Source organism: Cryptotermes secundus, unplaced genomic scaffold (genome assembly GCF_002891405.2).
Source record: "Cryptotermes secundus unplaced genomic scaffold, Csec_1.0 scaffold55, whole genome shotgun sequence".
NCBI lineage: Eukaryota > Metazoa > Arthropoda > Insecta > Blattodea > Kalotermitidae > Cryptotermes > Cryptotermes secundus.
In genome coordinates this window covers 1,489,581-1,504,943 of record NW_019740654.1, presented here as the reverse complement: position 1 = coordinate 1,504,943, position 15,363 = coordinate 1,489,581, and the positions used below count along the sequence as shown (strand labels likewise).

The window sequence follows — 15,363 nt, the reverse complement described above, 5'->3', positions numbered from 1 at the left end:
GTCTAGATAATGTGGAACCCTCAACGTCTTACAACCGTATGGGCCTTCACGGCCTGTTACAGGGATAGCTTTAATTACTTTTTATTAAAAGCGCATCATTTCTTTAATTATTATATTACGTAATGAATAAAAATAATTTATAACTTGTAAAGATGTTGAAAGGCATGCACTGTCTTCGCTCGCTCGGAAACTGAGATCGTGGGTTCGAATCCCACTCAGGGCATGGATGTTTTTGTGCGTTTTTCTGTGTTTGTGTACAGGTAGAGGCCTTGCGATGAGCTGCTAACCTGCCCAAGGAGTCCTACCATATGTCTAAGATCTAGTAAAACCGAAGTGAAACGGAGAGTTTCATGGAGGTAGGCCTAGGTCCAATTGCTAGAACGTTTAGAAAGAATGTCAGGTAACTGAATTAGGAAGCACCTCTATCAATATAAACAAAAGATAGGCGTTCTTAGACAAAAAGTTGTACGGGAGAACTTTAATCTTGTTAACTGGACCAGGGAAAAAGCTTAACCGTAATGGTGGTAACATTTGTTCCTAGCCTTGTAAAGGGAAACGAAATATCTTCAAAATTCTGCGTCCTAAATTTTTCGTGGAAAGTCTTACTTTGGAAACAGAGTGTGTTGTACTGTAGCTCTTCAGACAGCAATGCAATATAGAGCTACAAGCGTTTGAAGTTACAATCAGATTACTCAGTATGATCTATGAACCGCGTGAGCCCGACTCTTACGCCTGAGCGGCCGAACGATTTTCCCGAGACTCTCAGACGATCCAACTGTGTAACTGAATCGATTAATTGGAACACTGAACATGTCAACGTTTCAGCCATAAGACGTGTTCCATCTTCAAACTAACCAATTCTATTACGTATATAAATTCTTTTTTGATATTTTTAAGTTTCTGTGCTCGCTAAATTTTCATGTTTCTCAAAATAAAAATCAAAACAATGACCTGATTAAAATTCCTAAATTCTAGAATGTTCTGCATCCAACAAACGTAAAGCAATTACGCCAGGTGTTCAGTCAAGACTTGTAAGCTCAAAATTTTAACACGGCAATTATTAGAGGGAGTTGCTTTGTTGCCAGACATTACTGAATACACATTTATTTCGCCTTGCTACTAATTACTGGAGCTTGTATACACATTATAACGAATATATACAGCAATATTCTCGTTAGCAACATGACATCATTAATCACAAATTGTGGGAACTTGTGCTGCCACATACAGGGTAGCAATTTTTCTACCAACGGGTTCCTCCCATCCGTAAACACATCCTTCAATTATAAGCATGTTCAGTCTCACTACTGTAAGAAAATATTGATTCTTCTTGCGTTTGCCCTAAGCGCCTCTGACATTAGTTTATTTTCCCAGGACACACACAAATTTTTAATAACAGATATGAGACATTTGGCTGCTGGTTCTGTGACCGTCATTTGGCAGTTCAGGCGGAAGGGACATTTTCTTAATCTAATACAGTCGGTAGGACCCCTTGGGCGGAGGATCAGCCAGTCGCGAGACTGATACCTAAGGGCGGCCGCACACCAACTGCGTCAAGACGAGCATCAAGACATGAGACAAAAGACGCAGTCTTATTTCATTCGTAATTCGTCAGCATCATGACTCAGACCGGTGTGCGGCGGTTTTCATAATCTCATTCGCTTTAACTGTGCTCCTTTCTTTGCGTCATGTCGCAGACATCGTTTCTTGACGCATGCCGTTGTGCGCCTACCTAACACAAACACAGAATAAACACATACATCCTTGCTTTGAGTGGGATTCGAACCCACGATCCTAGTCTTCGAGCGGGCCTTAGGCGGCGCGGCCACTGCGATCGGCTGTTGGAATCAGCAGAATAATAATAATAATAATAATAATGGCAATAATAATAACAATAATAATGATAGTAATAATAATTAGTGGCGGCGTTATTTTTTTTCCTTGGCACTACAGCCCCAGTGGGCCTAGGCCTACCTCCATGAACTTCTCCGTTCACTTCGGTTTTTCTAGATCTTAAGACATACGTAGGACTCCTTGGGCGGGTGATCAGCTCGTCGCAAGGCCTCTACCTGTACACAAACACAGAAAAACACGCGCACACATCCATGCCCTGAGTGGGATTCGAACCCATGATCCCGGCTTCCAAGCGAGCGAAGACAGTGCATGCCTTAGACCGCTCGGCTACCGTTACCGGCGGCGGCGTTATTTAGGCAGTAATAAATCCTTGTGTTACACAAGCGCGACGGATTTCTGTACCAGCTGACCGACTACTAGCTTCTCAAGAAAGAATCTGTCCCATGGATTTAGTGACACTAATAATTGAAGAAAATAAAGAAAAATAACTGCGAATTCATGACATGCGACAGTGATTCCTGCCTTAGTATCCTACAGAATCTTTCAAAAACAGCGTACGACAGAAAACATTGGGATCGCATTGTCGAAACCCAGAATATTCTGTTTCTGGACTTCGTCCATCTTCTATTATGCCGAAAGGCCACAATGTTTCTGGTATTGGATCTTTTCCAGTAATTTCACTTGTTGCTTGACTGAGAATGAAACTTTGTCGCTCACGAAAGGGGACTCGGAAGGAAGTTGATTCAGACCAACGTGGTGAGGGGACCTAAGGAAGATGAAGAAATCTGTATATAAAGGAGTTCAATTTTTATTTTTACCAGACATTACTAGTGCAATCGAACAAGAGAGATCGAAATGGACAGAATATGCAGAAGGCAGTTATAGATTAGAAATGCATGAACATTTTTGTCCAGAAACCCTGAAGAGAAAATATCACTTGCGAAATATAAGGTATATGGGAGGATATAAAAAGAAGGTGTCAGAATGTAGAGTGGATTAAAATGGCTCACAACAAGATCAAGGCCATATGTTTTTATGCACATATAATGCAAAGAAGTGGAGAAACTTCTGTCCGGTTTAGTGACCAGCATTACCTAAAAAGGGTCTGCTTCATAGAATAATTGTGAGGTTTGTTTATTGGTTAGTGACAGTAATTTTGCCCCAGCACCGCAACCATCACTGATCTATTGTGCTTCCCCTTTGGATTAACCCTCTAATAATCCTACATTTCTAATTACATCTAGGACTTTATTTATGGGGGCGTCATAAAGTCACTTGGTTCCACGAAGAACTGACCCAGGTGACGAAATCTAAAATAAGCTATGACCTCACAGTCACATAGGCCGTGTGTGTGGCTGATTCATCTTCTTCTGGGCACGTTTCGCAGGTTGGGTCATCTGTCAATCCCAGTTTGAAAAGGTGTCCTTTAACTTGACAGTGTCCTGTAAATGGTTCTATCACCCATCTTAATTGGTCTTTGTTAAGCTTCAATAGATCCTTCGTTTTTCTGGCAGAGGACCCTAGTATTAATCCCTTTTCCTGTTTGAGTACACTTATGGCTTCCCAGTGTTTTTTGTGACTTCTATCTGTCCAGTCCCTGATCGCTTCTTGGCAACTCCAATTGAGATGCCACAAGCTGGTTCGGGAAGGTGGTATGAACTTGTAATTTCAGTGACATATTATAAACTTTCTGCTTCCCGATTTCCTTCAGTCCACTCGCCAACGAATTGAATGTTGAAGATTTTATGCTTTGCTGATGAATAGTACATGTATACTGCCCCTCAGAAATTGTTTTAAGTTACTTTCCAACGGAACTCTCATCCAAAACTAAAAACGAATAATCACGGAACAGAAAAATTAAGAGAGATTGCTGCTGGGTTTGGACCTGCAGGAAGATTCGTCTTAAACACTCGAATGTGTTCTACTTTCTACATGCTATGCCTGAAGAAACTGCAAAGTGGAACAATCTTTCCTTTCACCAGCGCTTTGCAGAAAAATTAAATAAATTGTGGACTTTTACATATTTCGCATAACATGCTAAAAAATGTACCAGAGAATTTTATCTGAAATCTAATTAGGAAAATAAAAACTGTAGAGAGAACAAAATATGTTTACTCGTCTGAACCACATATCAGAAAGGCACTTTAGAAGAGCATAAAAAAACTAACATTTTAAATCGTAATAAGGCAAAGAATGATAACAAAAATTCTTACTTTTTTTTATTGCTAGTGGGGTGGGACTAAGTCCCTTGTACTGCTGCCACTTCCGGCCTATTGTACCAGCCCCAGATGATAGGTGAGGGTGATTGTGGAGCAATTGGTGGAATGAAGATTGGCAGGGGAAACCGAAGTACTCGGAGAAAACCTGTCCCAGAACCACTTTGTCCACCACAAATCCCACTTAACCAGACCTGGGATCGAAACCGGTGAGAAGCCAGCGACTAACCTCTTGAGCTATGGCGCGGCCTATTTCTTACCTTACTCGTACATAAAGGTAAACAAATTTCTGTAGATTTAAGAGCTAAAAGGTGCCTAAAAACATTCACACGAAAAATCTAAGGCTCAAAAGAAGGAAGAGAAACAAATATATTTACATCAACAGCCTGTTCTACAAATAGGTTATTTGTGCAGTGATTCGTAAAGTATGCAGATCAGCGACAGCGCTGTAATTACTTGTAGTTCCGAGGCGTGTGTACAAGTCTGTCAATAAATCCACCACCCAATCTATAGCTCCTCTATAGTCACACCCCCGAAATACATGACAATATCATCAAGGGTAACTGCCAGGAGAAACTGAGGAAAACCACGATAAATTCAGTCATGATCAATGTTTGAATTGGAAGAGTCCAGCGCCTTATGGACACAGCAACATGTAAATTTACGCAACATGTAAATTTCTCTACGTTGCTAGTCTTACGAACTCAAGATGATCTCTTCAATGACTTGTTAAACTGTAACGTACTGCTCTATAACGCTCAAATTGTACTTACAGTGCGTGATTCGTGCGTTCTAATTGAACTGAGAAGAACTGAGGATGTCTAGGGAAAGCATTACAAAGGTCATTCCCTGAAAATGAAACAGAGTGCTCTGAATATGCTTCAGGGCATTGGCGAATGCTCCAGTCGGGCTAGTAGTGCTCCGACAGATCATTAAAATTGCAGAAATAAAAAAACAAAATTAACCTTTCTTCTCCACTCAGTAATAACTCGAATATTTTTCTTGCATTTAGTTGTATGAATTTTGTATAATATAAACCATAGCATTTCATAGTTTTGTACCCGTTATGCTAGAAGAACGGGTAGATTCACCTCCCGACTAAGGGTCCGAAAACTGTGAATCACCGTTTAGAAGTGAGAGAATATTTATTTTTTATTTTTATTCTTATCTTTGGATAAGGCTGAGTAAATTTCCGGCCACTAGCACCGGATGACATAAAGATGAGTATGGAGCAGTCGGTGGAATGAGAATTGGCAGGAGAAACCGAAGTACTTGCAACAAACTCGATCCAGTGTTACTTCTCTGCCACAAATCCCACATCATAATATCTTGGTTCGAACCCATAACGCATCAGTGTGAAACCGGTGACTGACAGCTCGATTTATGGTACCATCCGACCGTCCTGCTGGTATTGCGACTTCCGGTTTTGTATTTCCGCATGAATGACCTACAGATCAGGATTCGTCACTGTTTCATGGTTGGTAGCCACAGCAATGTAATTGGCTATAACGAGAATATTTAAAGAGTTCGAAGTGATGGCCGTGACAGTTGATTTCGGCCTTTGAAACACAGAATTTTAATGTCAGTAATTGAATAACAATTTCAATTTCTACTCCAGTCTACCCTTGTGACAATGATTGATTATTGATCCGTATCTCTGTGGTTATCAATGACTCGAAACTGACTGGTGAAACGGGAAATGGGGGCATTACAGATTTCAAAAACAGTCGCTAAGTCAGCGTTTCCGTGAGAACAGCCCGAGTGTTTGGCGCGAACTGCTTACCTATTGTCACATGTTATAACTAGACACGAGGTTAGGGTTAGTAATTCCATTTATTCGACGCTTATAACTCGTAGTTACGTATAACACTCTCACTAATTTACACAATCTACAACACAACACTAGCAAGTAGTCGTTGCTAGGTAGCGGCTGCTAATAATGCAACTCAAGGCTGATAACCGCCGACTCGAACATCCGACTTACAATTGACTAACCTTTCTTGTTGATCTTCGCTATATAATCTCGGTACTGACCGCACAGAGAACATAGCTTCCAACAGTTTATCTATATTGTTGCGTGTTTGTTCCCTGCCGCTGATACGTGTTAAAATTTTACACATCGTCTCTTCTTAAGTCCAAGCATACTTTTTTCTGCTTCATTCTTGCCTATGCATAAACCTTTCAGACGATTTGCACAATTGTGCGAGTCATGAAAATGACGGAGAAGAAACACAAAAGGAAATAAAAGGTTCCGGACCGGAAGAAAATGAAGAGAAGGAGAAGGAAAAGATAAAATAAATTCGATTATATAAGCCAAATAGTGGCCGACGTACCAAGTGGCCTAAGTCTCACTACACTCCATGAAACTAAAAAGATCGATTATTTTATACACAATTTTTATACGTATTGTTTATATTTTATAATAACCTGCGCCGAAAACTTTGACGTAGATACTTAATTATAACTTTCTCAGTACGATAACTGGTAAAGCATAACGGCAGAAGCTCAAAACGAAATTATCCTGCCCCATCGTGAATGTTAACTGAATACTTGCAGTGTCCACAACTTCGGAAATTTCAGGGAAATTATCTGATTAATTATTTATAACATATGAAACTTGTACCCTCGCCAGAAATTTCTATTTTTTATTAAAAGTTTCTTAACATTCTTCAAAAGAATTTCTTCAAGAAGGAATAAAAGATGCCTTTACGTACTGAAAAGTAGTGTTCCATTTACTTTTTCACAAACGTAAACTGATGTGGCCAGTTACCAGCAACATAGCCTTTCGTTCTGCATGGTACTGTATCAAAGAATGTCCTAGTAAAGGTAAAAATGTAAAGCTATCCCTGTAACAGGCCGTGGAGGCCCATAGGGTTGTGAGACGTCGAGGCTCCCACATTTTCTAGACAATCGGCTCACAGATGTCGGTAAAGTTGTCAGCCTTACGCGCCGGCCACTCTTTACACTCCAGAAAGATTCCTGATACTCATTTCTGTTAGGGGCTAAGTCGACGCCACGATTATAGTGGGGCCGGAAGGATTAGCTCAAGTGAAAAATCCAATGACCACTTCGGGATTCGAAACCGCGACCTTCCGGCTTGTAGCATATTGCCTCAACCAACTACGCTACAGCGTGCCCCCAAGAATACGGATATACAGAGTGTTGGGAGGCATTTCAGAAGTACGCCGTTCAGGTGGTCTAATACGTAGTGATATACTTACCAGGTTTCTTAAAGTTTGGATCAGGCATTCAGAAGTTTATAGAGGCGGATACACAGACATATAGATATCACGGTAATCTCACATGCAAAATTTAATTCTTTCAAAATAAGGAAAACAGGCTAAAAATGCAATTTCTGTTGTTTCTATAAATCCGAAATACGCCATGTTTATGGCCACATTCTCCATACATGTGAGAAGAGACACTGTCCTCTCTTTCAAAATTCAAGCAATTTGTCTACTCTGGTTCTCTATATATAGCTGAATTTAAATGTAAAATGTGCATGAGTTGTGTCTTCATAAAATTTTTGGAGCCAATCGTTACGAGGGCCGGTCACAATAGCCGAGCGGTCTAAGGCATGTACTGTCTTCACTCGCTTGAAAACCGGGATCGTGGGTTCGAACCCCACTCAGGGCATGGATGTTTAGTTTGTGTGCGTTTTTCTGTGTTTGTGTAGGTAGAGGCCTTGCGACGAGCTGATCACCCACCCAAGGTGTCCTACCGTATGTGTAAGATCTAGAAAAACCGAAGTGAACGGAGAAGTTCATGGAGGTAGGCCTAGGCCAACTGGGGCTGTAGTGTCAAGGGAAAAAAAACGTTACGAGGGCAAATATCTAATAAAGTTAATTATCACTCGGAGCAATAATGTTAGGTAAATAGAAATGAATTCCTGATCGAATAAACAAATAATGAATTAATTAATAAAGTTAGTAACTGCATTTTAACTTCTCTCCCAGATTCCAGTAAATTCGATTTGATATTTGTATACGCTGTATTGATCTTAATTCGTTTTATTACAGCCAGCTTTTTAACGTTATATTAAGAGCTTCAGCCATTAAAAATCGGTAGAAAATAAAATTCATTTCTTGGCGCAAATTCCAGTTCAAACCATCTGACAAGATATGAGATATTTTATAGCTTACTTACTTGCTTAATTATAGAGATGAGCCCTTCTGGAGGAGCCGCCAATTCTGCAGCTACTCAAGAATTTCCCAGCATTTTATGGAACCCAAATGTTCATTACCATGTTCACAACAACCCTCCACCGGTCCCTATCCTGAGCCAGATCAATCCAATCCATAACATCCCATCCTACCTCTTTAACATTGTCCACCCACCTACGACTTGGTCTTCCCAGTGGTTTCCTTCCTTCTGGCTTTCCAACCAATATCCTATATGCATTCCTCGTATCCGCATTCGTGCTACATGTCCTAGCCATCTCATCCTCCTTGACCTCATCATTCTAATTATACTTGAAGAAGAGTACAAGTTTTGAAGCTCCTCATTACGCAGTTTTCTCCAACCTCCTGTCATTTCATCTCTCTTCGGTCCAAATATTCTCCTCAGCACCCTGTTCTCAAACACCCGCAGTCTGAAGTCTGTAGCCACCTGCTCATGTTGGTTGCTCGCTAGTGGATTTTCTACCCTGAAGATTGAGGCAATAAGTTCCCCCGAAACGTCGGTTTACATAAGATCTACACGGCGCAACATCCAAGAAGACGGCATTCCTCACTGAAGTTGTTCAAGCTGCATACAAATTCACAATGTCTCTAACATATCTATATATTTTGGCGACGTGTTATTAAATTTTTGAACAATTTATCCCAGTAACTATTTGCTTCGAAATATAATTGTCCTGTTCTTAAGATAGTCCTTATACATTACATATTGAATTAGGCCAACTTAAGAACAGAGCGGTGTAAATGTCAGAATGAGAATTTATGAGAGTTTATCAAACCTTCCCGTGATAATGTACGCAATGAAAAATATCTTAATAATAGCGCCTTTGAGAGGCATACTGTTATACACATTGGGTCTATATATACGTACTGTGTGTATACACTAATGTCTTTGTTCTGCCTTTATTAGGTAAGTTATGGCGCATTTCGAGCACGAGGGTCATCAGAAAGTACAAAGACATTTAGCTTCACAAGTTAGGGTGCCATTGTAAACAGACATAAGCTACAGAAGTGGTAGTTAGTAAATGTTAATTCAACGCCTAAGCTAATAAGAAACCGCTTCTTCGCTGGTGTTTGGCCTTTACACTATAAAATGACAATGAGTTCACGTGTCGCATACATTCGCCCCTAATCAGCTCAAGTTTTTTGTGACATTGGAAGAAAATATCTGTAACAGAAATGAATTCAGAAAAAACAATTCCAGTTTGAGGTGAGATATTATTAAAAAACTATCTGATCAAATCGTGTCACCAAAGCAATACTGTTACATTTTAAAATTTACAATAACTATATTTATATCTACCTCGCCGAGAATGTAGTGGCCGAATGCTAGTGGTTTGGGACTAAGTCCCTTGTACTGCGGCCACTTCTGGCCTATTGTACCAGCCCCAGACGATAGGTGAGGGTGATTGTGGAGCAATTGGTGGAATGAAGGATGGCAGGGGAAACCGAAGTANGAAACCCTGCCCCAGCGCCATTTTGTCCACCACAAATCCCACTTGACCAGACCCCGGGATCGAACCCGGGCCGCCGCGGAGGGAATCCAGCGACTAACCGCTTGAGCTATGGCGCGGCCATGAAGTGGCCGAAGCGTGAAGCTGACCACTCACCTCCAACTAGTGCCGAAGTGAAGAACACGTGAATCTATACATCCACTCCCCATACGCTTTCATGTCGTAATGCTTAATTAGTTACGCGAAGGAACAACTTTAAATTTTTTACCTTATATTTACTAATCAAAGTGTTACTACTGATTCATTCATTCATCAGTAATCTGTCAGACGACAGGTCCACAATCTCTTCCAAAACAGTTCCTCCACTTAATGTGATCTTCTGTTTTTGGAAAGAGACTATCCAGGAAAAGTGATAATGTGGTAGTTTTTCCATTTGCTTTCCACATCGCAGTACAGCAGCCGTTCAAACCACTCCGGTCACGCCTGTTGCACTACTGATTATATTTTTATAATTTGTATTTCTTAACTATTGCTAAAATATTATTTGTACTCAGTATATTAATGTAAGATAGAGCTATCCCTGTAGCAGGCCGTGAAGGCCAATAGGGTTGTGAGACGTCGATGCTCCCACATTTTACAGACAGTCGGGTTACAGAGGTCAGTGAAGTTGTCAGTCTTATGCTCCGGCCGTCCTTTACCCCTAGGAAGATTCCTGGTACTCATTTCTGTTAGAGGCTGAGTCGATCCCAGGGCCGTAGTGCGGCTGGAAGGATTAGGTCAACTGGAAAATCCAATGACCTAATCAAGAATCGAACTCGTTACCTTCCGGCTTGTAGCACAGTGCCTCAAACAACTACAATGCCTCGTGACCCAAACTTTCTGGTAAGAGAGCCTAAGAACATCATGTTATATACTCAAGGTAAAGAATTAGCTCTCTGGTAACAGACTCTGTAACTTGTCAACGTCGCTGATAACAAATCCTGTTAACTCGACACGATCTTGAGCATCTTGAGCTTCTTGTGATCCGCCTCTTACTCTAAAAACCGATCTTCTCAAATTTCATCTTAATGCTATCCTGTCACTTCCTTCTCTGCCTTTGGGGTAGACATTTCATTTTCTAAGGCGATCTGCTTCTTCCGTTTGTCCTCATGCTCCAGGAACACGGTCAAGGGCCTCTACTCGAACTGCGCTCTGATGGTCTCGCAACGGAGACACTGTCTCCGCACTTGTAAACAAAGTTTGGTAAGTGCAACACACACGAAGAGTCACTTCTAGAACATACTTCATGTCTTTCAGTGGCGGTGAAGATGTATACTGCGTCAGATCTGAGGTTTTCGGGATGTGGCGCCGTGTAGATCTTGTGTTAACCGACGTTTCGGAGGAACGTATAACCTTCATCTATAGCAGCCACCTGGTTCCTCGCTCGCGGATTTTTCTACTCTGAAGATTGAAGTCATACGTTCCTCCGAAACGTCGGATCACACGAGTACTTCACGGCGCCACATCACAGAAAACGACATTCTTCACGTATACTGTGATTTTCTGGTTTTACAGATCATCGTAGTAGACGAAAATGAAGACAGCGTGTTCCTCCGAAACGTTGGTGCCCACTTACCACACTACACGGTGTCATAAAGTTACGTACCAAAATATGCGTGTAAACGTGAGATATTTGTGTCAATGAAAGTAAACAGAAAATTCCCCTTATACTCAGGCAATGCGCCATGAAGATGTATGGCGGGGAGGACATATAGTTCCATGCATTCTTAACCTCGGCTCTAAGAAGTTGTTAGCGTTCAGCAACATGCTGTGATCACTTCCGGTAAAAGCGTTCAATGGGCATGAGGACATGTGGACCCCAGCGTCGGGTTGAAGCGTCAGTTTCTGTCTGCAATATCATTATGTTTACATTTAAACATGCACATTTTATTGAAATATTTTTGAGTAAAGTGGTGATCTATGATGCACATTTTACAACAAAACAAAAGTGGAAAACAGATTTTGGTAATCAATCTTCACACACAAAAAAAAAGTCATCAAAATCGGTAAGGGCTGACTTAATAGACCCCTACATGATCTTAGGCAAATAATTTCTTTGCGAATTTCTGTCGTTTTAATGCTCACATATTGCTGTTACAAACAAATTGCTTGGTATTAACTGCCTCGGTCATTCGTTGCTTTATTTTTGCGGTACAGAACTAAACATTCGTATTACAGTGGACGTGTATATATATACCTCGTATGTGTGTGTGTGTTATTGTTGTTGTTCAAAACCAGAAACAAAATAATGTTTTTTTCATCTTATTTAGGTAAATATGCGTCACACTGAAAAAACATTTAAAATAAGCATTATTAATCTCGAAGGTAAATGTAGTTTTTAACTGGTAAAAAAGATTCCATAAGACGAAAAAATTGTGAAGAAAACTGGTCAATTTTGATTTGAATTTCATGCAAGGCATGGGTTACACAGAACCTGCTTACATGAACCAAAATCAAGCTCAAAATAAAATTTATATAGGGCGATCATACCAAATTTAACCGAAATCCGTCAGTAGTTCCGGGCAGGCGTACACAATTCATATTAATGTCTGTTCATTACAATCATGCATATAAGACAGTAATCAGCAAATCTCTTTAAGGCGGAGTTAATAAATTTATGATGCCTCGTCTCACCTGTGGATGCAAGAAGTGTGACCGCCAGGACGTACAGAAGCAGCAGGCCCAGGAAACCATGCACGTCTGCCCTTCTGGCCATTATTGGTTCCACAACACTAGCACTCTTTCCAGCAACCCATAGCCCTTACATACACTTCCCAACAAGCGCACTTTCTGCCCCAAAACACCGGGTCTATAACACATACACTATATCACTTTTTTAATGACAAAGAGTTTAATCTCTTTTCAAAATGGATCACAAAGCAAAATCAATAGTACTTTGTACTAATTTTAATACTTCACAAATTAATCAGTACATACGCATTAGAGCTTAAAGCCAGGCTAATCTCCAGCAAGCAGCATAGGGCCTATAGATTTAAAGTTTTAATGTAAAATTGAATTCTGGTTTTGCAGTAGTAATATCGTTCCAAGATTCTAATACATGGCAACGAACTCGATATTACTATCAGAGACAGTCCCACAATCACTTCCGTTAAACCTCTTTCAGATGTTGTAATACAAAAACTGGGGCTCTTTCACTAATGGGTAAGTTTATCTGTCCATGTATATACTGGCTAATGTTAAGTCTGTTATTTACGCGTTTAGTAATAAGCTACTCAGGCATAACGATTATACAGTTCGTGATGGAAATATAAATGCCCTTTATACAGTTCTCTTCGGTTGTCTATTAAATTAGATTGCTCTCCATCAACCCATCAATTCGTTAGTACACAAACAAAACGCACAAAGCACAAACGGAAGTCACATGAATGATTCCTCTCTATTCGCTTGATTTAATTCACTGTTAATTGTTTTTTACTTAAAACACATGAATAGAATATCAGACACGGCGTTGGAAAGGCTGGATACTGTTTGTTACAACTGCACTCATTGGTCAGGCAATCTTATAAAAATGACAACATTTAGTTCTCATGTATGGTTATATTAGTTTCAGTAACGTTTTACTTTCATGTATTTAGACGTACTTCTAATGCAGATAAAAGCTATAAAACAAATGCTACTACATTTAAAAATAATTCGAGAAGAACCTTTATACCAAGCACGGGTTTTGTATCTCCATTTGACTACCGCAGTTCGTTTGTTTCTGACACTGATGTGACGTAGTCACCGTCTCGAACAGCGACGAGATGACACGCGCGCCTCTACCGGCCACCTCCGCTACACTAACTTCCTAAGGTTCGGGCCTGCGGTGTCAGCACGACTATTGCCCCAGTCTTTCCTCTTGGACAGCAAACGGCGAGTCACCCTCCCTCTCTCCAACGACGTCACTACCCTACAACCATTTGCGCATGCGAATAAGAGCGAAACTACTTCCAACGAGCGTGTGCTAGTCCCATCACAGCGATTTTCTAGCAACTTCACATAGAAATACATTTTTTTTGGGTAGGCATACCATCAGTCATTTGTCTGTTCCCTTTCCTTTCCTGTGACCACATTCGATGATGCTGTAAAGAATTCAGAGGGGCAAGAAAACGGCAAAAAAGACTCTCCGGCAGTAAAACGGGTTTTATTCTCTTCTAGTAATGAAGAACAAATTTTGAAAGTTGTCATATTTTAATCTTACTACTTTTTTGTTTAGTCTGAGATCTTAAGATAATTTTCCAGCATTTACCTCGCGGAACTGGGAACGAAAGTTCAAACTGATATCACTCTCAGAAGAAAGAAACTCAGAAATATTCGGACACATATTAAGGAGTAAGATTAGGGCGAAAGGTTCAGAATCTTGACTATGAAATCCTCGTTTCGTATCTCAGAACTATGATATTTTTCATCAGTATGATGCAAGTCTGACTTGTACTGAAAAATCATCCATTCTTAGAATCGATTGAATATCGAATTCTAAAACCCTGAAGATGTAGGTGACATATTACACCGAAACGTCGATTGACTTTCAACGGACTACATGGAGTTGTATCTCACGAAACACAAGTCTTCAAATATATTTTCCTTTCTCTTATTGAGGAGTGTCGTATTTGACTCTATACCAAACGTTAATTTGGTGATCGAATCAAAGAGTATTAAAGGGGAGACGTACACAGCGCGTAAGGGACAGACAAGAAATGCTTACATAATTTTAATCAGAAACCCTGAAAACAATACTTTATAAATATAGGTGTAAATTTGACAATAATATTAGAAAGGGTTTTAAATCAAAATGGAACGAGTGTGAACTGGATTCGTGTGGCTGAGAATAAGGACCAGTAGCGGGCTTTTCAGAAAACCTATGGATCAGGAAAGAGCTTGGAAATTCGTGAACAACGAAGAGGCTCCTAAGGACATTTCTCCGTGGAGTTTCCCTTTTCACTTTATAGAGATATCAGAACGAACAGTCCTGTAAATATATGCCAACCACATTCATTCCTTTTTGTTCCATGCTATCCTGCCATATTATCACATTCTTTTGTCTCTGATAAGGGGCACGTGGTAGCCTAGTTGGTCGCAACCCGGAAGGTCGCGAGTTCGATTGCCGATTGGGTCACTGGAATTTTCAATTGCCCTAATCTTTCCAGCCGCACTATAGCCCTGGGGTCGACTCAGCCTTTAACAGAGGGGTGCCAGGACGGTGTGTAAGGCTGACATCACCGCCATCTGTGAGCCGATTGTCTAGAAAACGTTTGAGCCTCGATGTCTCACAACTCTATGGGCCTCCGTGCCCTGCTAGGGGAATAGCATTACCCTTTTTAATCTCTTATGTGGTGTCATACACACACACACAAAATACACAGGGACACATAACACTGTACTAATTGCAAAGGCTGTGTTGGAAGCATACATGTAACTACATATATGCTCCCTACACAGCTGATGCAGGAAGATCTCTGTAATTACGAATACGTGAAACCACGTAAGGGGCTAAATGGCCCATTTGCCGCTAATAATGCTTCTTCTTTCGGTACAGGAATTAATCATTTATGTTGTCATTATGCCTAAAAACCCTTATGCAATCATCGCAGTAATATTACAGTGACATTACAGAGAACAATC

At 40.5% G+C, this 15,363-nt stretch overlaps 1 protein-coding gene across 1 annotated transcript in view; it reads right to left on the bottom strand.

The window, feature by feature from the left end:
* Positions 1-13,562, bottom strand: part of LOC111872334 — a 148,833-nt gene extending 135,271 nt beyond the window's left edge. The window contains exon 1 of the mRNA XM_023866090.2: positions 12,376-13,562. Within this exon, the coding sequence (XP_023721858.1) occupies positions 12,376-12,457 (82 nt within the window). The 5' untranslated portion in view covers positions 12,458-13,562. The remainder of the gene's footprint in view (positions 1-12,375) is intronic.
* Between the last annotated feature and the right edge of the window lie 1,801 nt (positions 13,563-15,363).